At 40.1% G+C, this 26,819-nt stretch overlaps 1 protein-coding gene across 4 annotated transcripts in view; it reads right to left on the bottom strand.

The window, feature by feature from the left end:
- The window catches only part of LOC143032723 (ATPase family AAA domain-containing protein 2-like), a 111,776-nt gene that overhangs the window by 16,835 nt on the left and 68,122 nt on the right, over positions 1-26,819 (bottom strand). For 3 of the 4 annotated variants that reach the window (XM_076197652.1, XM_076197653.1, XM_076197656.1), the window contains 9 exons: positions 26,544-26,819; positions 26,225-26,410; positions 25,243-25,362; positions 24,819-24,988; positions 23,764-23,960; positions 19,686-19,864; positions 12,881-12,986; positions 12,249-12,562; positions 188-407 (listed from right to left, as the gene is read on the bottom strand). The exon at positions 26,544-26,819 is cut by the window's right edge and continues 87 nt beyond it. In XM_076197652.1, coding sequence (XP_076053767.1) covers positions 188-407; positions 12,249-12,562; positions 12,881-12,986; positions 19,686-19,864; positions 23,764-23,960; positions 24,819-24,988; positions 25,243-25,362; positions 26,225-26,410; positions 26,544-26,819 — 1,768 coding nt within the window. The remainder of the gene's footprint in view (positions 1-187; positions 408-12,248; positions 12,563-12,880; positions 12,987-19,685; positions 19,865-23,763; positions 23,961-24,818; positions 24,989-25,242; positions 25,363-26,224; positions 26,411-26,543) is intronic. The other variant, XM_076197655.1, reaches the window with a different exon arrangement.

Here is a 26,819-nt window from a genome sequence, read left to right as displayed (position 1 = left end):
ATCCATCTTTCTTCTCACAAACATATTACCTATCTCTTCCCTTTTGCAAGTTTTGAAAACAGGTCTCAGGGAGCTCATTCTCTATAATGTCTGCCTCACAGGACAACCACTCACTGGTATCCATAAATGGTCCCTACAGTTAGCAAAATTGCTTCTATCTACTTTAAGTAACCAAAATTGTACATACCTAAAGAGTCCTCATTCACAGGTTTCACTGAATGTTGTAAAGATTTGCCAATATTAGAGTCTGGAGAATTTTCAGCAGTTGATTCAATAATCCGCTTCTCACCCTCTGCTGTTTCCTTGGCTGCAAGGACCTCCACAGCAGAGGTTACTTTCATGCTATCATGGCTATCTTCGGTGCTAAGGTGACCATTACATAGAGACACTTCTGCTTCTTCAAGGACCTGTGAGAAACAAGTTGATGTAACTACAATGTGTAAATCAATCAACTTATCATTCCCTTACCCCTGGTCTATCTTGCAGAAGACCTGTGGCCTTCATGTACTCTGCGAGGGTTAAATATGAATTAAGAGGGTTTTTGCGAGCTGACCTCATACACTTTGTGATGACAAACTTTTGCAAGAGTGTTTTCCCAGCAATAACCAGAGCTTTTATCATCTGAAGAGACAGTCAGAGATAGTATGAAAGATTTAAAGAGGATAGCAGAATGGTGGGACTGTTGTAGTTCAGAGATTATTCTCCAATCACATGAGAACATGGAGTTACAAATATACTGACATCCAATGACATTACTGAACCCATAATATCCTAAACACATAAATACATGCATATACAAATGGCTTTTTCCCCCCTTACATGGGAGGTAGCCAAAGTAATGAATTTCATCCCCCACATACTCCACTCCCATTCACCCCAACTCTCTCCCTCTTTTCTTGGCTCTTCCTGGATGATGGGTCATCCCTGTATATCACCCACTGCCCTGGATCAAAAACAATGCAGCAAGACACAGTATATCCACAGCAAGGCTGCTTCACTTAATCAGCGACCACCCCTCCCTTTCTGTCCCCTCATACATAAAAAGAGAACACGGGGAGGAATCCCTTCAGGATGCATCAAAATATCATTCACACCCAGCACAAAAAAGAAGATAAGGAAATTAGAGAGAATCCAAAGAGGAACGACAAAGATGGCACCAACTTTCAAAATTGACATATGAACAAAGATTGTCCAAACTAGAACTACCAACCATGGAACAAAGAAGAGAAAGAGGAGATTTACTGGCTATTTACAGAATCATGAAAGGCATGGAAGTCCTTGAGAGGGAAGATTTATTAAAGTGGGATTAAAGAAAAATAAGAGGACATGAAAATAAAATAAAAAAAAGGATAGTAATTGAAGAGATCTCAAAGAAAAGAAAAGAAAAAATCCCCACAGAGTGGTGGATGTCTAGAACAACTTGGATTAAACAATAGTGTGTGCAAAAACCATACAAGAATTTAAGAACTAGATGCTGAGAGATACAAAGATGGGGTCACTATAAGCATAGCTCCCATTCCCATATAATACTAGGTAAATACATATTCCCTCTCCCACCCATCCCCCACCCACTCCCTTCCATGCATCACAGGATCATCCATACACAACTATTCTCCACTCACCCCTATCTCCTGTTTTCTTCCTTCCTTCCTCAACAGACATCATCTTCCCCAATGCCTTTTTTACCCCATCCATCCATCTCATCCTTGGTCGCCCCCTCATGTTCACTCCATCCACCTCTGCCTTCTACACTTTTTACAAATCTTTCTTCACTAATTCTTTCCATGTGTCCAAACCATCACGATACTCTTTCATCAACCCTACCTCTGAACTCCTTTTCCACCCCCACTCTCCTTGTTTCTCATTCCATCAAGGCTACTAACCCCTACAACACTTCTCAGGCATTTGATCTCAAATTTAAAATCTTTCTTTATGTTCCTTGTTTCTGCCCTATACAGTGCTGTCAGCATAATCATCCCTTCCTACATACATATACCAAAGGCTTTTTTCCCTCTTATAAGGGAGGTAGCCAAAAAACAAAGGCATAAAAACTACACCCACCCATTCCATCCCTATCACACTCCACTCCCCTCCACCCTCTTATCTTGGCACCTCCTGAATGACGGGTCATGCCCACACCTTGTCCACGGCCCTGGGTCAGATGCAATGTCGCAAGACACAGCACATCCACAGCAAGGCCGCTTCATTAAATCGGCGACCCCACCTCTCTGTCCCCCCATTGCATAAAATGAGAGACGGGGAGAAATCCCTTCGGGCTGTGTCAAATTTTGCTCACACATACTACCTCATCCCCTATCCCCTCGCCCATTCCACCTCATGCATCACAACATCATCCATATACAACCATTCTCCATTCACCCCTGTCTTCTGTCCTCTCCCGTCCTTCCTCAACAGACATTCCCCTCTTCCCTAAAGCCCCATTCACCCAATCCATCCACCTCATCCTAGGACGTCCCCTCATGTTCACTCCCTCCACATCTGCCTTCCATACCTCTTTTACTAGTCTTTCTTCACTCATTCTTTCCATGTGTCCAAACCATCCTAAAACTCTTTCATCAACCCTATCTCCCAACTCCCTTTCCACCCCCGTTCTCCTCCTCTACTCCTCATTTCTCACTCTATCTAGACTAGTAACCCCATCATACTTCTCAGACACCTCATCTCACATTCAAACTCCTCTCTTATGTTCCATGTTTCTGCCCCATACAGTGCTGTTGGCACAATCACTCCTTCATACAATCTCCTCTTAGCCTCCATTCCCAAATGTCTATTCCTCATTACACTCTTCAATCCATCAAGGCATTTACTATTAGTGCAGTTGATTTTAACAAAAATTGTCTCTGTGAGAACATGTGCCCTAGAAATTATATATATATATATATATATATATATATATATATATATGTGTATATATATAAATATATATATTATATATATATATATATATATATATATTTTTATTTTTTTTTGCAGAAACCACCGGGAAATTGAAAAAAAAAAAACAGATACCGAACGTGTGTATATATATATATATATATATATATACACACACGTGTTTGAGATAAGGTGCCTGAGAAATATGATTGAGGGTTATTAGTTTGGATAAAGTGAGAAACGAGGAGGTGAGGAGGAGAACGAGGGATGGAATGGAAGTTGGGAAACATGGTTGATGAAATAGTATTGGGATGGTTAGGACACATGTAAAGAATGAGTGAAGAAAGATTAGTAGAAGTGTGGAAGGCAGTGGTGGAAGTAGTGAACATGAGGGGCAACCAAGGATGGGGATGGATGGATGGGGTAAAAGGGGCATTGGGAAAGAGTGGCATGTTTGTTGAGGAAGAATGGGAGAAGATAGAAGATAGGGGTAATGCATGAGGGGGAGTGGGTGAGGGATGGGGTTGGGAGAGTATGTGTGGAAAATAAATTGACGCAGCCCAAAGGGATAACCCATCATACAGGACCCAAGAAAAGAGGGAGGGAGGGGGGTGGATGGGGGTGGACTGGGGATGGAATGGCTGGGAGTGGTTTTTATGCCTTTGTTTTTTGGCTACCTCTCTTGTATGGGGGAAAAGGCCTTTGGGATTTCTCCCAGTCTTCTTTTCTGCATGAGGGGATGGAGATGGGGTCGCCAAATTTATGAAGCGGCCTTGCTGTGGATGTGCTGTGTCTTGCGACACTGCTTCTGACCCAAAGCAGTGGAAAGGATGCAGGGATAACCCATCATCCAGGATGTGCCAAGATAAGAGGGAAGGAGGAGGGTGGAGGGGAGTGGAATATGCAGGGAATGGAATGGGTGGGAGTGGTTTCTATGCCTTTTTCTTTTTGGCTACCCCCCGTGTAAGGAGGAAAAAGTCTTTGGTATGTGTGTGTGTATTTACCTAGTTGTACCTAGTTGTATTTTACGGGAAGGGGAGCTATGCTCGTGGTGTCCCGTTTTCATATCTCATTTTATCTAAACTATTTTTAGATTCATGTATTGTTTTTGCACACACCACTTTCTCATCTAACTTGTTCCAACTGTCTATTACTCTGTGAGGAAAGCTGTTCTTTTTCACATCTCTTCTATAGCTGTCTTTTTTTTATTTTCTTTCCATGTCCTCTTGTATTTCTTTCATCCCATTTTATCAGATTCTATCAATAATTTCTATGCCTTTCATGATTCTGTAAATAGCTATCAAATCTCCTCTCTCTCTTCTTTGCTCTAGTGTCTGTAGTTCAAGTTTTGCTAGTCTCTCTTCATATGATAGTTTTGAGAGTGTTGGTGCCAATTTTGTATTCTTTCAAGTTTTTTAATGCATTTTTTTGCACTTGGTGACCATATCGTTGCTGCATATTCCAATCTTGGTCTTATCAGAGTGATAAGAATTTTCTTCACCATTTCTTCATCCAGGTATGTAAATGCCACTTTGATTGTTCTTATTAAATTATAGGTTTCTCCAAAAATCTTATTTATATGTTTTTCAGGTGACATATTATTCATGACCATGACTCCCAGGTCCTTCTCATTTTCTACTTTTTTTATTCCTTCTTCTCCCGATTTATATGATCCTGTTATTCTGTTTTTACTTTTTCCAAATTCCATTATACTACACTTTCTTGTATTGAACTCCATCTCCCACTTCCTACTCCATTCCTGTACTATATTTAGATCTCTTTGTAGTGATTCACAATCTTCTTCCGTGTTCACTTTTTTCAATAGTTTTGCATCATCTGCAAAAAAGCTCAAATAGCTTTCAATTCCTTTATCCATATCATTAATATATATAGCAAACATTATTGGGGCCAGAACTGTTCCTTGTGGAACACCGCTTATTACTTCATCCCATTTTGAGTGTTGATCTCTTATCACTACTCTCATTTTTCTTTCTTGCAAAAAGTCTTCCATCCAATTTAGCAGTTTGCCCTGTATTCCTCCTTCAGTTTCTAATTTCTTAAGCAACTTCTTATGTGGTAGTTTGTCAAAAGCTTTTTTTAGGTCTAGAAATGCACAATCAGCCCATCCATCTCTTTCTTGTATTATATCTATTAGTCTTGAATAGAAACATATTAAATTGGTGACGCATGATCGTCCTTGTCTGAATCCAAATTGCCTTGGATTGAGCACGTTGTTTTTTTCTAAATATTTTACCCATCTATTTTTGACAATTCTTTCACAAATTTTTGCTATTGTACTTGTTAGAGAGACTGGCCTATAGTTGTTAGGGTCTTCTTTATTTCCTCCTTTATATATAGGTACTATATTTGCTTTTTTCCAATCTTCTGGAACTTTACCTTCTTTCAAGGAACTGTTTATTATGCTATGTATGATGTCTGCTAGTTCATTCCTGCATTCTTTCAAAATCCAGTTTGCTATTTCATCTGGTCCATGTGATTTTCTAACATCAAGATTACTCAAGTGGTTCAATATTTCATTCTTTGTTACATCTATTTCTTTCATAGGGGGGACTTTCTCTTTCCATTCGATCTCTTCAGGTTGTATGTTCTCCATTGTAAACGCTGATTTAAAATGTTTGTTCATAATTTCCACCATTTCAATTTCCTCTGTGTATTCAACTCCTCCTTGTCTTAATTTCTCCAAATCTTGTTTGTTTTTCAGTTTGTTGTTTACAAATCTGTAGAATAGTTTTGGTTGATCTTTACATTTTTCTATGACATCTTTTTCATATTTTCTCTTTCCCTCTCTGCACGCTTGTACATATTCATTTTTATAACAAGTATATATTTTCCATTTTTCTGGTCTTTTGTTTTTCTTCCATCTGGTCCAAGCTTTGTCTCTTTTGTCTTTTATCTCCCTACAACTTTTGTTGTACCAGCATTTTACATATTCTTTTTCTTGTTTTTGTCTTGGGACATACTTTTCTACTACTTTTTTATAGATTTTTGTCAAAATATTCCATTTCTCTTCTACTGTTGTATCTTTGTGTATTCTTTCCGAGTTTTCATTTTGGAAGAATTCTCTTATTTTGTCAAAATTTGCTTTTTAATGCATCAATCTTCCTTTTCTATATTGTTCATTTCTTTTCATGTATTTTTTCTCATTTAGTTCTAGTTCTATCAATGTGTGGTCACTTTTGCTTATTGGTGCCTGGTATTCTCTCTTTTCCACTATTTCAGGTTCTGATGTGATTATTAGGTCTAGTCTCGATGGTTCTTCTTCATTTCTATACCTAGTGTTCTCTTGGATCCATTGTGTCATTGTGTGGTCAATAATCATCTCAAGTAGAACATTTCCCCATGAGTCTTCTCCACCCTTTACGGTCATCTCTTCCCAGCATATTTCTTTGCAATTATAGTCGCCTATCATAACTATTCTTCCTCCATCTTCCATTATCTCGTTTAGTGTTACTCTTGTGTCTTCTAACATGCTTTTATGTTCATTCTCTTCCCATGAGGCTGTTTTTGGGGGCATGTAGTTTATTACAAACTTTCTGCTCTTCTTATCTCTATCTTCTACTTCTATCATTATCATCTCTACTCTATTCTTCCCATATGTGACACTCTTCACGCTTATATCCTTCTTAGTCAGGAACATAACTCCACCCCCTTGTTTTATCTGTTTCTAATCCAATAATTATATGCATTGTGTCCTATGCTGTTGGGTGGTAGTGGGCCTTTTAATTTTGTCTCAACAATTCCCATTATGTCCGGATCTTTTTCTTTCAGATATTTGTTCAGTTCATTCAGTCCTGTTATTAATCCATCTATATTTGTGTAGGATACTCTTAACTTTCTGTTATTTCCATTGTATTCTCTGTTTCTTTTGTGTTTCTCTCTTATTTTCCATTTCTTCAATTTCATATTCACTACTCTCCATTAGAATTCTTGTTTTTCTGTCTCCGTTCTTAGCTTCATGTCTATTCCTTATTTCCTCCTCTCTTTCCTCTTTATTCATTTCTCTTTTTATCCATACCTTTTTATATTGTTCACTTGTTGCTAGTTTCCCTGTTTTGGATAAGATATTCTCTGCCATCGTTTGTGACCTGAATTTAATCTTAATTGGTCTGGTCTTGTCTGTACTATATTTCCCAAGCCTGAATTTTTCTTTGATTTGTTTCATTATTTCTGGCTCATCTTCCTGAACTAATTCTAGTAAATTTCTTACTTTTTCATTTTCCTCTTTGGTTCTTGTGGTTCTATCTGGGTTATGTTTCTCTTCCATTCCTAATATAATTATACATTTCTTTCTATCTGCTAAGTCTCTTACTATATTCTCCTTCTGTCTCATCACTTTAATAACTGAGTCTTCAGTTTGTTCTTTCATTTGCTGTTTGATTATGTCAGTAAATGCAACTTTACTGTTTTCTTGAATTTTTTTCCAACGCTCCTTATTGTCCTTATTATTCTCCTTTAAGACTTTATTCTCCTCTTTTACTTCTTTTAACTGTTTTTTTAATTCTTCAATTTCCTTAGTTAAGTTTTTGTTCGCCTTCTCTAGTTCTTCCAATTTTTCAACCCTCTGCACAATGTTGTTAACGTGACCGAACCTAAGTTCCCAGTGCTCGATCATCTTATCGAGCTTCTCTTCTAGTCTTGTTAATCGGGGGGGGGGGGGGGGGGGGGGGGGGTTGTGTCCCCCCACCCTCTTTAAATCCCTGGAAAATATTCTCATCACCTTCTGCTGTATTGCTCTTATCTATACTTCTTATCTTTACATTTTTGTTAGACATTTCGTCGTCGCTAAATTGGTCCGGACCTCTTTTGTTTAGATGGCGTCTGCCTGCCTGGGCCAAGTCTTCACCTTCCTCATTTCCTTCCATTTCCCTCAGTAATCCCTCCCCTTCTCCTTTTTCCTCACTTTCCCCTACACCACGAGCAATTTCCCCCCCCACCCTGTAAATACAATAGGTACTTTGCTTCGGGATCCACGAAATTTCACTTTTTCTTCAGAACGTCGTCTATGCCGTCCGTTCGTTGAAGTGTAGGTGTGTGTGTGTGTGTGTGTATATATATATATAATATATATATACATACATACACACACACACATACACTTCTGTCAGACAGACGGCAAGGATTGACGTCCTGAAGAAAAAGTGAAATTTTCGTGGATCTAAATGCAAAGGAAGTACCTATTGTATTTGCAGGGAAGGGGATTGCTCGTGTAGTGGGAAAGTGAGGCAAAAGGAGAAGGGGAGGGATTACTGAGGGAAATGGAAGGAAATGAGGAAGGAGAGGACTTGGTCCAGGCAGGCAGACGCGGGCCAGATCAATTTAGTGACGATGAAGGGACTAACAAAAATGTAAAGATTAGAAACATAGATATGAGCAGCACACTAGAAGGTGAGGATAATAATTTCCAGGGATTTAATGAGGGGGGGGGGATACCAACCTCCCCCGACTGGCAAGACTAAAGGAAAAACTTGAACAAATGACTGAACATTGGGAGATTAGGTTTGGTAGAATGTCAAAAATTGCGCAAAGGGTTGAAAGATTGGAAGAACTAGAGAAGGCGAACAAAAACTTAACTAATGAAATAGAAGAACTAAAAAGACAGTTAAAAGAAGTAAAAGTGGAGAATGAAGAATTAAAAAGGAACAATAAAGACAATAAAGAGGCCATAGCAAAATAAGCACAGGGGTGGAGAAAAATACAGGAAAACAGTAAAGTTGCATTTACTGATATAATTAAACAGCAAATGAAAGAACAAACTGAAGACTCAGTTATCAAAGTGATGAGACAGAAAGAGAATATTGTAAGAGACTTAGCAGATAAAAAGAAATGTATAATTATATTAGGAATGGAAGAGAAACATAACCCAGATAGAACCACAAGAATCAAGGAGGAAAATGAAAAAGTAAGCAGATTACTAGAATTAGTTCAGGAAGATGAACCTGAAATAATGAAACAAAGTGAGGAGAAGTTTAGACTCGGAAAGTATAGTACAGATAAGACCAGACCAATTAAGATTAAATCCAGATCACAAACAACAGCAGAGAATATCTTAGCAAAAACAGGGAAGTTAGCAGAAAGTGAACAATATAAAAAGGTATGGATAAAAAGAGAATTGAATAAAGAGGAAAGAGAGGAAGAAAACATGAAAAGGAAAGAAGCTAAAGAAAAAAACGAGACCAGAACGGAGTCAGAAAAACAAGAATTCTACTGGAGAGTAGTGAATATGAAATTGAGGAAATGGACCATAATAGAAACAAAAAAGAAACAGAGAATACAATGGAAATAACAGAAAATTATGAGTGTCCTACACAAATATAGATGGATTAATAACAGGACTGAATGAACTGAATGAGTATCTGAAGGAAAAAGAACCGGACATAATGGGAATTGTTGAGACAAAATTAAAAGGTCCACTACCACCCAACAGCACAAGATACAATACATATAATTATTGGATTAGAAATAGAGATAAAACAAGGGGGTGGAGTTATGTTCCTGACTAAGGATATAACCATGAAGAGTGTCACATATGGAAAGAATAGAGTAGAGATGATTATGATAGAAGTAGAAGATAGAGATAAGAGCAGAAAGTTTGTAATAAACTATGTGCCTCCAAAAACAGCCTCGTGGGAAGAGAGTGAACATAAAAGTATGTTAGAAGACACAAGAATAACATTAAACAAGATAATGGAAGATGGAGGAAGAATAGTTATGATGGGCGACTTTAATTGCAAAGAAATCTGCTGGGAAGAGATGACCGTAAAGGGTGGAGAAGACTCATGGGGAAATGTTCTACTTGAGATGATTATTGACCACACAATGACACAATGGATTCAAGAGAACACTAGGTATAGAAATGAAGAAGAACCATCGAGACTAGACCTAATAATCACATCAGAACCTGAAATAGTGGAAAAGAGAGAATACCAGGCACCAATAAGTAAAAGTGACCACATATTGATAGAACTAGAACTGAGGAAAAATACATGAAAAGAAATGAACAATATAGAAAAGGAAGATTGATGTATGAAAAAACAAATTTTGATAAAATAAGAGAATTCTTTCAAAATGAAAACTCAGAAAGAATACACAAAGAAGATACAACAGTAGAAGAGAAATGGAATATTTTGACAAAAAGTTATAAAAAAGGAGTGGAAAAGTATCTCCCAAGACAAAAACAAGAAAAAGAATATGTGAAGTGCTGGTACAACAAAAGTTGTTAAAGACAAAAGAGACAAAGCTTGGACCAAATTGAAGAAAAACAAAAGACCTGAAAAATTGAAAATATATACTTGTTATAGAAATGAATATGTACAAGCATGCAGAGTGGAAAAGAGAAAATATGAAAAAGATGTCATAGAAAAATGTAAAGATCAACCAAAACTATTCTACAGATTTGTAAACAACAAACTGAAAAACAAACAAGATTTGGAGAAATTAAGACAAGGAGGAGTTGAATACACAGAGGAAATAGAAATGGCGGCAATTATGAACAAGCATTTTAAATCAGTGTTTATAAGGGAGAATATACAACCAGAAGAGATCGAATGGAAAGAGAAAGTCCCCCCTATGAAAGAAATAGATGTAACAAAGAATGAAATAATGAAACACTTGAGTAATCTTGATGTTATAAAATTGCAAGGACCAGATGAAATAGCAAACTGGATTTTGAAAGAATGCAGAAATGAACTGGCAGACAAAATACACAGCATAATAAATAGTTCCTTGAAAGAAGGAAAAGTTCCAGAAGGTTGGAAAAAAGCAAATATAGTACCTATATATAAAGGAGGTAATAAAGAAGACCCTACCAACTATAGACCAGTCTCTCTAACAAGTACAATAGCAAAAATTTGTGAAAGAATTATCAAAAGTAGATGGGTAAAATATTTATAAAAAAAAAAAAACAGCATGCTAAATCCAAGGCAATTTGGATTCAGACAAGGACGATCATGCATCACTAATTTAATATGTTTCTATTCAAGGCTAATAGATATAATACAAGAAAGAGATGGATGGGCTGATTGTGCATTTCTAGACCTAAAAAAAGCTTTAGACAAACTACCACATAAGAAGTTGCTTAAGAAATTAGAAACTGAAGGAGGAATACAGGGCAAACTGCTTAAATGGATGGAAGGCTTTTTGCAAGAAAGAAAAATGAGAGTAGTGATAAGAGACAAACACTCAAATTGGGATGAAGTAATAAGCGGTGTTACACAAGGAACAGTTCTGGCCCCTATAATGTTTGCTAAATATATTAATGATATGGATGAAGAAATTGAAAGTTATATGAGCTTCTTTGCAGATGATGCAAAACTATTAAAAAAAGTGAACACGGAAGAAGATTGTGAGTCACTACAGAGTGATCTAAATAAAGTATGGGAATGGAGTAGGAAGTGGGAGATGAGTTCAATACAAAAAAGTGTAGTATAATGGAATTTGGAAAAAGCAAAAACAGAATAACAGGATCATATAAATTGGGAGAAGGAATAAAACAAGTAGAAAATGAGAAGGACCTGGGAGTCATTGTTATGAATAATATGTCACCTGAGAAACATATAAATAAGATTTTTGGAGAAACTTACAATTTAATAAGAACAATTAAAGTGGCATTTACATACCTGGATGAAGAAATGGTGAAGAAAATTCTAATCACTTTGATAAGACCAAGATTGGAATATGCTGCAACGATGTGGTCACCAAGTACAAAAAAATGTATAAAAAAAACTTGAAAGAATACAAAGAGCAATCACAAAATTGGCACCAACACTCAAAACTATCATATGAAGAGAGACTAGCAAAACTTGAACTACAGACACTAGAGCAAAGAAGAGAGAGAGGAGATTTGATAGCTATTTACAGAATCATGAAAGGCATAGAAATTATTGATAGAGAGAATCTGATAAAATGGGATGATAGAAATAACAAGAGGGCACGGAAAGAAAATTCAAGAAAGACAGCTATAGAAGAGTTCTGAAAAAGAACAGCTTTCCTCACAGAGTAATAGACAGTTGGAACAAGTTAGATGAGAAAGTGGTGTGTGCAAAAACAATACATGAATCTAAAAATAGTTTAGATAAAATGAGATATGAAGACGAGACACCACGAGCATAGCTCCCCTTCCCGTAAAATACAACTAGGTACAACTAGGTAAATACACACATACTGAGACATTGATTGAGAAAAGTGGAAAGAGAAAGCCACTGGTCTGGTGCTGATTCTTGAGTTTTAATCCTGACCGGTCAGGAATAAAACTCAAGAATCAGACCCAGACCATTGGCTCTCCCTTTCCACCTTTCTCAATATATATACATAGATAAACTTACAAAATACTCTACCTGAGTTGTTGCTTCTCTTGGACTTGGTTCCTCGTTTCTACTTTTGGATTCGTCCACTTCCTCTTCCGAATTATCTGTTGAATCTACACTTATGTCTTCAAGTTTTTCTTCTGATTCACTCTTTTTCAGTCTAGGAGTATCCACGCTTGTGTCTGAGAACATATAGTCTTTAACATCATCTTTACTTCCTTCCATATTTTCCTTCCCTTTCCTGGACTCTTTCTCTCCTACAGACCTTTTCTTCTTGGTGGCAATACCCCTAGACCAAGCAGTCTTTCGTTTTCGTTTGTAAGGTTTACTGGACTTGCCACCTTCTATCAATCAAGGAAGAAACAAATTAACACTACATTCCTCTATCCTCTACTTTACTCCCTTATGCCTAATCCAGTAGTCACTAATTTTATTTCTTTATTTTTATTTTTTTCCTTTTTTAACATCAATTTTGACAACCAATTGAAGACATACATTTACATAACAAAATTTCAAGGAACTAATTTTCAAAAATCATATAAAATGAGAGAAAGAGAAAAAGAAAGAAACAAAATATTAAATATATAACAAATGTAAACCAAGGTAAAAATGTTTACAAAACAAAATGAGTAAAATAACTCCTTCATGTAAAATCAAATTACCTTTGGCATCTTTTGGAGAGGTTTTCATATTACTTTTAGTCTTCTTGGTTTCCAAGGTCTTGGTTGGTGGTGGTGTTTCTTGCATTGAAGTCTCTGTTTGTTGTTCCTTGTGGGAGTAAAAAAGAAATAGATCAATCAACAGGAATTAACACAAAATAAAATGGTTACAAATGGGGCATTGACAATAATTTGGTAGTTTCCAGGAAACAGCTACACGGAATGAGATCAATTAACAAATCCACTGCCCAACCATCAGATGCCAACCACCAAACAACCAAATAAGGGGGCAATGAACACCTGAATGCCCCACACTTACAATCCCTTGATAACAACATAACATTTCCTTCCTGAGTGACTTATAGGTCTGCCCAGTAGATGTAACTGATACCTGAGGCAACAGACTGATTGACCATCTCTTATAGGAGTCCCACTGCTTCTGGGCAACCAGAAATGGCTACCAGATTGGTCCAGTTATTTATTTATTTAGTTTTATCCCCCCCCCCTTCTTAGCAGCCCTCCTGTGGATGAGATGTCCAGTATTACTACATTCCTTCTGACCCAGGTCGTGGACAGGAGAGAGATGACCCTTCATCCACATGGAGCCAAGATGTGAGAGAAACAAAGGTGGTGGATGAGAGTGGATGTCTTCCTTTGACTTGTATACCTCCTTTATAAGGGGGAAGAACCCCTTGGTATGTAGATTGACAAATTTGAGGAAGATATGTGTTGTCTGGATAGGACATGAATGGGGTTGTGTAGGATAAGGTGTTCTGTGTCTTTTGTAAAGTGAACTATATTTGAGGCAGTTTGAGTCTGTGGTCCACCCATTTCTGTGCTGCCACAACTTCAAGGCTGGATGATGACTTCCACACAATCACCCGAATATAATGTTCTACAGGAATGGTTTCAGAGCATTAACGCTACTGGTATTGTGCTGTTTGAAGGGTATCTTTGTTGGCAACCATGCTATGGAGACATGAGAGTGTGGTTCTTATGAGTTGTTTGTATACTGTGATTAAACTTTTTCTGGTGGCCAAAGCCTGTGCATGCTATTCATCTAAGTATATCTTGTTTCTTAACTTATCCATGAGGTGCTGAAATGGGAAGGGCAAGGAATGGGTTCTCACAAGGATGTAGTTGGTGTGTGCTTCAACTTCAACCCCCTCATCAGGAGAAGGGACCATTTGCTATTATGTGTGTCTGTTTCACTGTCAGTTCCTTGATGTGTATTGGTACAATTGTAGTATACAGGAAAGGAGCAATGGTCATTAGGTCCTGTCTCCTATTTTCTAACATACCTAGACTCAAATTCATGTACAGTTCCAACTAAATCTATATCTAAATTTGAACTCATATTTATTTATCTATTATATGGAAAGCTGTGGGAGCTGATGGACATGTGTGCATAAAAAATGAGACTCATGCAAGCAAACAGGTTCAAATTATGAATCACAATATCCTGAAGTTTAAATTTATCTTCATATACCAAAGGCTTCCCCCCCCCCCTAACAAGGGAGGTAGGAAAAAAAAACCATTCCCACACATTCCATCCTTAATACACTCCACTCCCCCTCCAACCTCTACCCTCCCTCTTATCTTGGCACCTCCTGGATGACGGGTCATCCCTGCATCTTGTCCACTGCCCTGTGTCAGAGGCAGTGTCACAAGACACAGCACATCTATAGCAAGGCCGCTTCATAAAATAAGCAACCCCCCCATGCAGAAAAGGAGAAGACGGGGAGAAATCTGATCTGACATCTATTTATAATCGTACATATAGCAAGCCTGGCTCTTTTCCCCTTACCAGGGAGGTAGCCAGTCAAAAGGCATACTACTCACACCCATTCCACTCTCATCCCTACCACCCCTCCTTCACTCCCTCCCTCTCATCTTGGCTCCTCATGGATTATGGGTCATCCCTGCATCTCACCCATCACCCTGGGCCAGAAGCAATGCAGCAAGACACAGCACATCCGCTGCAAGGGTGCTTCATTTAATCAGCAACCCGCACTCTCTGTTCCCCAATGCAGAGACATTGAAGGTGGGGAAAAATACCTTTGGACTGCATCAAACTATCATTCACACATACCGATTTTACAGCTTACAAGATGCACTTTTTTTCCTAAAAAATACCTTGAAAAATAATGGTGCGTCTTCCAAGACGAATGTTGTATTGTAAGGCAACACCCAGGCTCAAGTGAGTTTGGACACCTGACCAATAGCGACCTGGATTTGTATGTTGAGTCTACACTATGATGTTAGCTTAAGTACTATTTCATTCAGCCTTTTATATGATGTAAACAAGTGTGAATGTAGTAGTTTCAGAGGGATTAGCTTGTTAAGTGTAGTTGGGAAGGCTTATGGGAGGATCTTGATTGAGAGGATTAGGAGAGGAACAGAGGCAGTAATTGGTGAGGAACAGTGTGGATTTAGGACAGGTAGAGGTTGTGTAGATCAGATCTTTGTGGTAAGACAGATATGTGAGAAAGCTATAGGAAAGGGAAGGATGTTTTTTGGGCCTTTATGGATCTGGAAAAGGTTTATGACAGGGTAGACAGAAAGGCATTGTGGGAGGTGTTGCCGATGTACGGGATAGGAGGAAAGCTTCTAGGAGCTGTCAAGAGTTTTTATGAGAGTAGTAGAGCTTGTGTCAGGATTAGAAATGGAGAGTGAGTAGTTCAAGGTAAAGGTGGGACTTTGTCAAGAATGAGTTATGTCGCACCTGGCTGTTCAACTTATACATGGATGGGGTAGTGCGAGAGGTAAATGCTAGGGTAGTGGGTCAGGGATTGGAGATGGTTAAAGAAAATGGAGAAAAGTGGGAGGTGAGCCAGCTGTTGTCTGCGGACGACACTGCGCTTGTGGCAGGATCGGAGGAGGGATTGAGGAAATTGGTGGCAGAGTTTGGGAGAGTGTGTGATAGAAGAAAGCTGAAGATAAATGTGGGTAAAAGTAAGGTGATGAGATGTACAAGGGGTGAAAGTGGCAGTAGTCTGGAAGTGAGCATTAAGGGAGAGCAACTGGAGGAAGTGGATAGTTTTAGATACTTGGGTGGAAATGTGGCAGATAAAGGTGGAGTGAAGGTGGAGGTAGAATGTAGATTGAGAGAAGCGAGTAAATGACTTGGTGGATTGAAGTGTAATGAGGAACAGACATTTGGTAATGGATGCTAAGAGGAGACTATATGAAGGAGTGATTGTGCCAACAGCACTGTATGGGGCAGAAACATGGAACATAAGAGAGGAAGAGAAAAGGAGTTTGAATGTGTTTGAGATGAGGTGTCTGAGAAGTATGATGGGGGTTACTAGGCTAGATAGAGTGAGAAATGAGGAGGTGAGGAGGAGAACGGGGGTGGAAAGGGGGTTGGGAGATAGGGTTGATGAAAGAGTTTTAGGATGGTTTGGACATATGGATAGAATGAGTGAAGAAAGACTAGTAAAAGAGGTATGGAAGACAGATGTGGAGGAAGTGAACATGAAGGGACGTCCTAGGATGAGGTGGATGGATGGGGTGAAGGGGGCTTTGGGGAAGAGGGGAATGTCTGTTGAGGAAGGATGGGAGAGGACAGAAGACAGGGGTGAATGGAGAATGGTTGTATATGGATGATGTTGTGATGCATGAGGTGGAATGGGCAGGGGGATGGGAGGTGAGGTAGAATGTGTGAACAAATTTTGTCGCAGCCCGAAGGGATTTCTCCCTGTCTTCTCCTTTATGCATGGGGGGACGGAGAGGGGGGTCGCCGATTTAATGAAGCGGCCTTGCTGTGGATGTACTGTGTCTTGTGACACTGCTTCTGACCCAGGGCAGTGGACAAGGTGCAGGGATGACCCATCATCCAGGAGGTGCTAAGATGAGAGGGAAGGTGGAGGGGTGTGGAGTGTATTCAGGGATGGAATGGGTGGGAATGATTTTATGACTTTCCCTTTTTGGCTACCTCCCTTGTAAGGGGGAAAGAGCCTTGGTATATGTATGTAAACTCAGTACTTAGTTGTTACAAGTATTTCCAATACCATAATCCTTCCTGGCGCCTACTCAGCATGTGGAGAAAACGGGCCACTCCCTCGTCTCATAGCAACACACACACACACACATACACAAGAACACACGGACATGCCAGTTGCCTTTATCAGTTACCACCAGGCTATTACACGTGTCACAAGCTTTTTTGTCCTGGAAATTATCACCCATGGCTAGTTCATCGAAACAGTTTAGTTATACTATCGTATACAAGCTACAAGTTGTACAATATGCCAAAGAACATGGTAACAGAGCAGCAGAAAGACACTTTGGACCACCGCCTGCCGAAAAAATGATTCGGCAGTGGAGGAAACAAGAAGAGTTGAATGAAGTTGGAAACAAGACAAAGCATAATTTATGTCAAGTACCAGAAAAATGGCCACAGTTAGAAAAAGACTTGTGTACATGGTTAATGGAACACAGAAACTTGGGGGTTGCAGTTAGTACAAAAATGATAATCACAGAAGACTTCAAAGGTACTGCTTCTTGGTGTTTTTGCTTCATGAAGCGAAATGGGTTAAGCCTACAAACAAGAACTAAAATATCTCAAAAAATGCCAGAAGAATATGAACAGAAAATAATGACTTTCCATCGATTTATCATTTACCACTTCCATATGGTGATGCCTACGAAGCGTCATGAGGAGCAAGTGGGTACGGGATGATGCCGACGTCAGCATCTTCATTATATTTATTGTAGTCGTACCTGCATGACCCTCATTCTCTCTAAACTGGCTTCATCATATTTTCTATGGTCATCAAAATTCACGGGTGAAAGAGAATGAGCAATTGAGCAGTGACTTTATTTTTTACAATGCGATTATTATGACGCAACATCGCACGCCTGGCAGCTAATGCTGCCAGACATGTGATGTGCCCCGTAGTGAAGAGGTTAACCACTTCACTACGGGCCAAAATCTCGCGGGCAACATTAGCTGCCAGACGTACGATGTTTCGTAATAATACTCGCATCATAAAAAATAGTCACCGCTTATATCGATCGTTCTCTCTTTCACCCATGAATTTTGATAACCATAGAAAATGTGATGAAGACAGCTTAGAGAGTATGTCATTATGCAAGGGAAACTACAATAAATATAATCAAGACGCCGATATGGCAGCCTCGCGTATCCACTTGCTCCTCATGCCACCTACGTAGGCTGCACCATATGGAAGGGGTTAATGCTAGAAAGCAGAACTCGTTTGAACTTAACCAGATTGGGAATATGGATGAAGTTCCTTTAACATTTGATGTATCTTCTAATAAAAGCATAGATGTGAAAGGTACCAAAATAGTGACTATTAACCTCTTCACTCCAGGGCACATCGCAAGTCTGGCAGCATTAGCCGCCAGACGTGCGATGTTGCGTCATAATAATCGAATTATAAAAAATGAAGTCAGTGATCAATCGCTCGTTCTCTTTCACCCGAGAATGAGGGTCATGCAAGTAAGACTACAATAATCAACACGCCGACGTGGGCATCATCGCGTACCCACTTGCTCCTCATGACGCCTATGTAGGCATCACCATATGGAAGTGGTTAAAACCACAGGTCATGAAAAGACTCACTACACTGCAGTTTTAGCTTCTTGTGCTGATGGCACCAAACTACCACCATTGTTGATTTTCAAAAGAAAAACATTGCCCAAGGAGAAATCGCCAGTTGGAATTCATGTTATTGCACAGCACAAAGGCTGGATGGATGAAGCGGGAATTAAAGTGTGGATGGAAAAAGTGTGGTCCAAATGGCCAGGTGGCCTGCTATGAAAAAAAAATTTGCTAGTTTGGGATCAGTTCAGTTCACACAGGACAGACAACACTAAAGAACTAGCAAGAAGAAAGAACACAACATTAGCTGTAATTCCTGGCGGCCTTACTTCCCAGCTGCAGCCACTAGATGTGAACATCAACAAACCATTCAAGAATAACATGCGTGAAGAATGGTCTAAATGGATGGCAGAAGGAAGACATGAAATGACACCATGTGGAATTATGAAACACCCATCAATAGTTCAAGTGTGTGAATGGGAGTTGAAATATTGGAATGCTATTAATACTGAAGATGTTGTAAAGTCTTTCAAAAAGTGTGGTATAAGTAATGCCATGGATGGTAGTGAGGATCATTTATTGTACAAGACTGACAGTAGTGATAACTCTCCAGATGAGAGTTCAGAACTTTTACACAAATCCAGTGATGACGAGTTCTCGGGATTTGAGGATGAATAAATTTCTTTCAAGTTTTATATTTCTATCAAAAATTTAGTTTATTTTTATGAAAATAAAACCACCCTTGGACAATGAAAAATGTATAGTATATTTACTAATCACCAACTAGTATCATCGCCATACAAACAAAATCGGACAAGTGATTTCGTAATGCAAACAATACGTGTCGTCGCCCACCACTAAAACAAGAAGAAGAGATGGACTGCTTCACTGTGTGTACATATTTACCTATGGTATTTTTATTTACATAGTTGTCAATTTGTGGTGAGTGCTCCAGCAAATTTGTAATGAGTGCTGAGACAATAGTATCTTGCAGACTCCTTGCTTATGTTTTTGTGTTCAGTGGTCGGGTATATGGTGAATGTGTTCTTGTATGAGATTTTTTTTTTTTTTCTTAGAAATTTCTTTCAAATATTAGGGTGCGTCTTCCAAGATGCAGTGTCTTGCAAACCGTAAAATATGGTAACCACTCCCTAACCCCCAATCCCCCACCCACTCCCTTCCATATCTATATGAATTATCAGATTTTACTCACAATATGAAAATAAATAAATTACTTACTTGGTCTTTAGAAGCTTTATAAATAAACTCTGGCATACTCTTGGGGAACTTCTGTCGCCTTTGATTACGAGCATTTCTAATATCACGACATTTGTCCTCAAAGTCAGAGTCCATTTCAGCTTTGATGTATGCGTACGCAGTGTCACGAAGAGTACATGCTCGATGGCGAATCATCTTATCTGTTAATAATCATTAATATGGAATGACCTGGGTGTCTGACTGAGAACTTGGGATACACAATGAAAAGATGTTTTGAAAGAATGCTGGCTAGGAGGAGAAGAGGAGGGAGGAAAAAAAAAAAAAAAAAAAAAACACTGGGTTGGATGGCTGGTATGGGGAATGTCGCAGGGTGGAATCATTCTATTGGAGGCTGGTGAGATTCTTTAATTTATCTGTTGGAAGGAAGTATATCAACAGACATTCCCCTCTTCCCCAAAGCCCCCTTCACCCCATCCATCCACCTCATCCTAGGATGTCCCTTCATGTTCACTCCCTCCACATCTGTCTTCCATACCTCTTTTACTAGTCTTTCTTCACTCATTCTTTCCATGTGTACAAACCATCCTAATACTCTTTCATCAACCCTATCTCCCAACCCCCTTTCCACCCCCGTTCTCCTCCTCACCTCCTCATTTCTCACTCTATCTAGACTAGTAACCCCCATCATACTTCTCAGACACCTAACCTCAAACACATTCAAACTCCTTCTCTCTTCCTCTCTTATGTTCCATGTTTCTGCCCCATACAGAGCTGTTGGCACAATCAATCCTTCATATAGTCTCCTCTTAGCATCCATTCCCAAATGTTTATTCCTCATTACACTCTTCAATCCACCAAGGCATTTACTCGCTTCTCTCAATCTACATTCTACCTCCACCTTCACTCCACCTTTATCTGCCACATTTGCACCCAAGTATCTAAAACTATCCACTTCCTCCAGTCACTCTCCCTTAATGCTCACTTCCAGTCTACTGCCACTTTCACCCCTTGGACATCTCATCACCTTACTTTTACCCACATTTATCTTCAGCTTTCTTCTATCACATACTCCCCCAAACTCTGTCACCAACTTCCTCAATCCCTCCTCCGATCCTGCCACAAGCGTAGTGTCGTCCGCAAACAACAGCTGGCTCACCTCCCACTTTTCTCCATTTCCTTTAACCATCTCCAATCCCTGACCCACTACCCTTGCATTTACCTCTCGCATTACCCCATCCATGTATAAGTTGAACAGCCAGGGCGACATAACGCATCCTTGACGAAGTCCCACCTTTACCTCGAACCACTCACTCTCTCCATTTCTAATCCTGACACAAGCTCTACTACTCTCATAAAAACTCTTGACAGCTCCTAGAAGCTTTCCTCCTATCCCATATATCTGCACAACCTCCCACAGTGCCTTTCTGTCTACCCTGTCGTAAACCTTTTCCAGGTCCATAAAGGCCAAAAAAAAAAACATCCTTCCCCTTTCCTATAGCTTTCTCACATATTTGTCTTACCACAAAGATCTGATCTACACAACCTCTACCCGTCCTAAATCCACACTGTTTCTCACCAATTACTCCCTCTGTTCCTCTCCTAATCTTCTCAATCAAGATCCTCCCATAAGCCTTCCCAACTACACTTAACAAGCTAATCCCTCTGAAACTACTACATTCACACTTGTCCCCTTTTCCCTTGTTAAAGTGGAACTATACAAGCACTCCTCCAGTCCTCCGGCATTCTACCCTCTCCAGCAAACATTAAATAACTTAACCAGCCAGTCCACCATCACTGTACCTGCTTTTTTTAGACATTCTGCATGGCATCTATCCAGACCAGTGTGTGATGGGGGAGCTGGAGATGGGTGTGGGTGGGGGTGGGGTGATGAGATGTACAGGGGGTGGGGGTGGCGGTGGACTGGAGGTGAGCGTTGGGGGGGAGCGGCTGGAGGAGGTGGATGGTTTTGGATGCTTGGGTGCAGGTGTGGCGGGAGGGGGTGGAGTGGGGGTGGAGGTGGAGTGTGGATTGGGAGAGGCGGGTGGGTGCCTTGGTGGATTGAAGAGTGTGGTGAGGGGTGGACATTTGGGAGTGGATGCGGGGAGGAGACTGTGTGAAGGAGTGGTTGTGCCGGCAGCGCTGTGTGGGGCGGGGGCATGGAGCGTGGGAGATCAGGAGAGACGGAGTTTGAATGTGTTTGAGATGAGGTGTCTGAGAAGTATGGTGGGGGTTACTAGGCTGGAGAGAGTGAGAAATGAGGAGGTGAGGAGGAGAACAGGGGTGAAAAAGGATTTGGGAGATAGGGTTGATGAAAGAATATTAGGATGGTTTGGACACATGGAAAGAATGAGTGAAGAAAGACTAGTAAAAGAGGTATGGAAGGCAGATGTGGAGGGAGTGAACATGAGGGGACGTCCTAGGATGAGGTGGATGGATGGGGTGAAGGGGGCTTTAGGGAAGAGGGGAATGTCTGTTGAGGAAGGAAGGGAGAGGACGGAAGACAGAGGTGAGTGGAGAATGGTTGTATATGGATGATGTTGTGATTGCATGAGGAGGAATGGGCGGGGAGGTGGGGTAGTATGTGTGAGTAAATTTTGACGCAACCTAAGGGATTTCTCCCCGTCCTCTCCTTATATGCAAGGGGGGACGGAGAGGGGGGGGGGGTCGCCGATTAAATGAAGCGGCCTTGCTGTGTCTTGCGACACTGCTTCTGACCCAGGGCGGTGGGCAGGGTGCAGGGATGACCCGTCATCCAGGAGGTGCTCAGATGAGAGGGAGGGTGGGAGGGGTGTGGAGTGTGTTTGGGGATGAAATGGGTGGGAGTGTTTTTGTGCCTTTCCCTTTTTGGCTACCTCCCTTGGAAGGGGGAAAAAGCCTTGGTATATGTATGCATGTATGTATGCATCTATCCAGACCAGGTGCCTTACCAGCTTTCATCATCTTAACAACTGCCTTCACCTCATCCTTCCTTATCTCTTCTCCATTTTCCTCACTCATCATGGTCATTTTCTTAGCATTTCCCACTGCAACTATCTTTCCCTCCCTATCCTCCTTCACATTTAGCAATTCCCTAAAACATTCTGCCAATCTTCCCCTTACTGCCTTCTCTTCCATTATCATCTCTCCATCTGCACCTTTTACCTTTTCTTCTCTACTTGATTCGCCTCCTCTTCCTCTCTTAATTTCTTTCCAAAACATCTTTTATTACTTTCAAAATTTTGTCATACTCTTACCCCATTTCACATCTGCTCTCCTCTTTGCCTCCTTTACCTTTTCCGTTACTTTTCTTTTCTTTGTACCTCTCATATGACTCCCTCATCCTATTTTGTAACCAATCTGTGAAAGCTTGCTTCTTCTCTTCTACAACCTTCTTTGTTTCCTCATCCCACCATTCACTACCCTTTCTTCTATTTCCTCCTGTCCTTCTTGTTCCACACACCATCTTTGCACACTTTGTGACTCCCTCCTTGAACCATCCCCATTCCTCCTCCACACCTAGCTCTACTCTATCCTTCACTCCCTCCCACTCCTCCTTCAGCTTCCTCTTGTACTCCTTCTCCTTTTCATTTAAAGAGTTCACTCTAAGCTTGTATAGTTCCACTATAACATGAAAGAAGAGAAGTATGAACGTAATTTTATAGAGATCAGTCTCCTCAGTGTGGTTGGTTAGGTGTATGGGTCAATGTCAATTGAGAGGATCAGAAGGGTAACGGTGATTGGGGAAGAGCATTGGAGGTTTAGAAGAAGACGAGGGTGCATAGAAAAGCAGGTATGTGAAAAGTATTTGGCAAATGGTAAGGGCTTTCATAGACTTGGAAAAGGCATATGACAGAGTTGGCACTGGGAGTCTCGAGTGTACTGCAGATGTATGGAATCTGTGCTGCAAATTAACATTTACAGAAAATGTCATCTGTGCCTGGTCCTGAGGTTGCATTAGTTCCTCCCCTTATTAAAGTAGAGATCAAGAAATTATTGTTTGAAAAAATTGGCATGGGATATTTTCTAAATTTTCCTGACAGGGTAAGCAACACACCTCATAATTGAAAAAATAAATAAATAAAAACAAAACAAAAATAACTAGATACAACACACAGCTTACCTTCATTAGTTCGATCTGGATTGTACTCAAGGGCATTAGCACAAATAAGATCCACATCACTTAGGAAGTCTTGTGCACAATGGTACTGATGGTGATCTATCTTGGTCATCATCGTCTCTAGGTCCATTGGCTCTTTTATAATATCTAAGTAATCAGGCACTTCTTCTACATCTACTGGTTTGGTGAACAAGAAGAACCTGCACGAATGGGAACATACCATAGATTTAGAAATGTGTATCATATAAATTTATGTTCCACGATTTCCTCAAACATTTTGGACAAAATTTATTATTTGTATGCGGAATGAGTATGTTTCAACTAGGCCTATCTATCTATACAGACACTCCTCTACTTACGTTCATTCGTTTTACGTTTTTATCGATTTTACGTTTGAACTCACTGAAAAAAAATATATATATATATTGAGTGAATTTTTTTAGTTTAGCGCGCTCTCCGTAGTTCAAACAATACTTATGCAAGACGCTGCGTCCATTGTTTACATGGCACAAACGACAGACTGAACGTGCCTTGCCTCATCCTCCTCCTCCCCCTCATCCTCCACCATCTCAATTTATGTTGCTTGAATTTAATTTATTTGAAATTAATGTTATTATTTTACAATGTTATGTGTATAATTAATGATTTTGGGGTGTTTTATTATATACGGTAATAGAATTTACTGACGTATAGTACAGTAACAATTTACATTCATTTTCAACATATGTTCGGCCGTTCGGAACATAACTAAAACGTAAGTTGAGGAGCATCTGTACATCAAAAGGCTTATAATAAAAGTTGCTGGCCAAGTCATGCAACCACCCCGCACCCACCCATCTCAGATTTGTTTTCAATTCTTATATCTCAACTCCTTGTGGATCAAGGGTCACTTAATTTTTCCCCATTGGAGGATGAGGATCTGACTAGACCACCCTATTACAAGAGGATGGCTGAATCAAAAGCACATCATGCCCACACCAAAAGACCTACTCATTCAGAGACAGGACTCCATAAAAGCTATGCTAACAAGTTCCCATCTCTGCTGTTGCCCTACTTACATACGGTTTCTTGCAAGTTTTGAACATATTTCTCTAAGGAAAATTCTTAGCTCCCGCAATGTTGCTTCTTCAACTTCTTCCACTTTTTGAATTTCCTTTTCAGTTAATTGTCTTGGCTCTGGTGGTGGTGCAACTGGCAGCTCTTCAAGTACCCTTCTTGAAGATGGAGGCTAATGTGGGAGAAAACAAAATAAGGTTTGGATGACATACTTCATTATATCGGGTATGTGGTATTTCTAGAAGATTGTGAGAGAGGGGTCTGAGTACTGACAACCTTTGGAGAAGAATTTCTATTCAACAAGTCCTCTAAATTAAGCATTTCACCCATCCCCTATCATACAAATTACATAGATCTCTTCAATGTCAAAAACAAAAATTTTTGATAAGTAATAATTTCTTTCTAAATTCCAGAATGGTGTTTTACCTTGGGTTTTCTGACCATCTCTGTGTAAAAGAGAGGTTTGAAAAACTCTCGCCTTTCTTCCGATGCTGGATTTGACAAGGTGTAAACTTCTCCTTGATAAACACTAAAGATATGCTGCACCTGGAGAAAAAAGATGCAAAGAAGTAAATTACCAGGACAAAACTGGGCAAAACATACAAGTTGTGCATGGAAGAGTGCAAAAGACAGAAGTAAATGGAGTGGTTCTAACTGGACAAGAAACTGGTTCTTCTTTTCTGTTCATCAATTTCCGTTTGGTTAGGAGGAGATATCACCATATATTGAAGTGGTGGGGGTAAATGAGCTCCAACTATTGGGCCCTACTGTGGAGCCACCACGTCTTACTACATTGCCTTTAACCCCCAGCAGTGCTAACATGGGAGAGGCACTCAATGGGTGTAGGATAGGTGTGGAATGGGAGTATACTTCTTTGATTCAGCCACCCTTTTTTCACACAAGGCCCTTGGTATGTCTTTAGGATATATCTATACATAATTAATGTGCCAAAGGTCCTTTTTCCCTTACATGGATGATGGTTTAATCAAAGCACACACATACAGAAAACCCACTCCACCATCCCTCCCACCTCAGCACTACAGATGAAGAGTCACCCTGTTCTCACTTGTCACTGATTGGGTCAAAAGCAATGCAGCAAGGCACAGCTTTTTGACAGCAGGTTCCAACAGCCTGAGCTAGTTTACCCCAACCATTTCATCTGACAATCCCCCTACTACATAACATAATCAGAAGCATGCTGGTCTCACATTCACTCAGTTGTGGGTTTCAATTCTGCACTCCTCTCCCGATTCCCCAGCAATGACTGTTACCGGATCCCAACACTCCAAACCCATAAGGCAAAGGTGACAGCTTTGGCAGCAGCTATGCACCTCCTGGCACAGGCTCCTCACCACCTAATCTCCCTCCATTTAGGAAGTGCACCTACAAAAAAGCTTTTTAACCTTACCTCAAAATCTAAGTCTTCATATGGAACTTCTGATGTTGCTAGGAGCAAGAGAGGAGATGATGGGTCTACTTCCATTAGAAGAGAGATGAATGTGGCCCTCAGGGTATCACTTGTGGAACCCCACCACTGATCAATGTATGGAACATAAATAATGCTTGGCAAGCTACGCCTTGCTTCCATAAACACCTGTGTGTAAATACTGGAATTTGAAAACTGTTCATAATCATATAAACACATTCTTTTTTCTAATCTTTCCTCATTCATTCTTATATGCCCAAACCACCTCAGCACCCTTATCTAAACAGAATAACACTATTACCTGTGCACATGCCTCTTCAGGTGCTCTTGCTGAAACAGAGTACAGTACTGCCAAATCTAGCTTGTGAGTGGGCACCTTCTCAAGTGAATGAACCAGTGCTGGAGCCAAATGAGTGGATTGCCCCTGGCCACGTCTTCCTGCCAAAAGCATTCTTGGACGATGCGTTCGACAGAAACCATGGGGCAATCGGGACTTTGGGAAGGCTTGTGGGAAGGCATCAGAAATATAACTCAATACTTGTTTCAAGCTGTTTTGCAACAGTGGACGGATCATTGG

This window comes from Oratosquilla oratoria, chromosome 14 (genome assembly GCF_046742065.1).
Source record: "Oratosquilla oratoria isolate Oo_2021 chromosome 14, ASM4674206v1, whole genome shotgun sequence".
NCBI classification, from domain to species: domain Eukaryota; kingdom Metazoa; phylum Arthropoda; class Malacostraca; order Stomatopoda; family Squillidae; genus Oratosquilla; species Oratosquilla oratoria.
The sequence above is the reverse complement of the archived record's forward strand: the minus strand, read 5'-3'. Positions and strand labels throughout refer to the sequence as shown.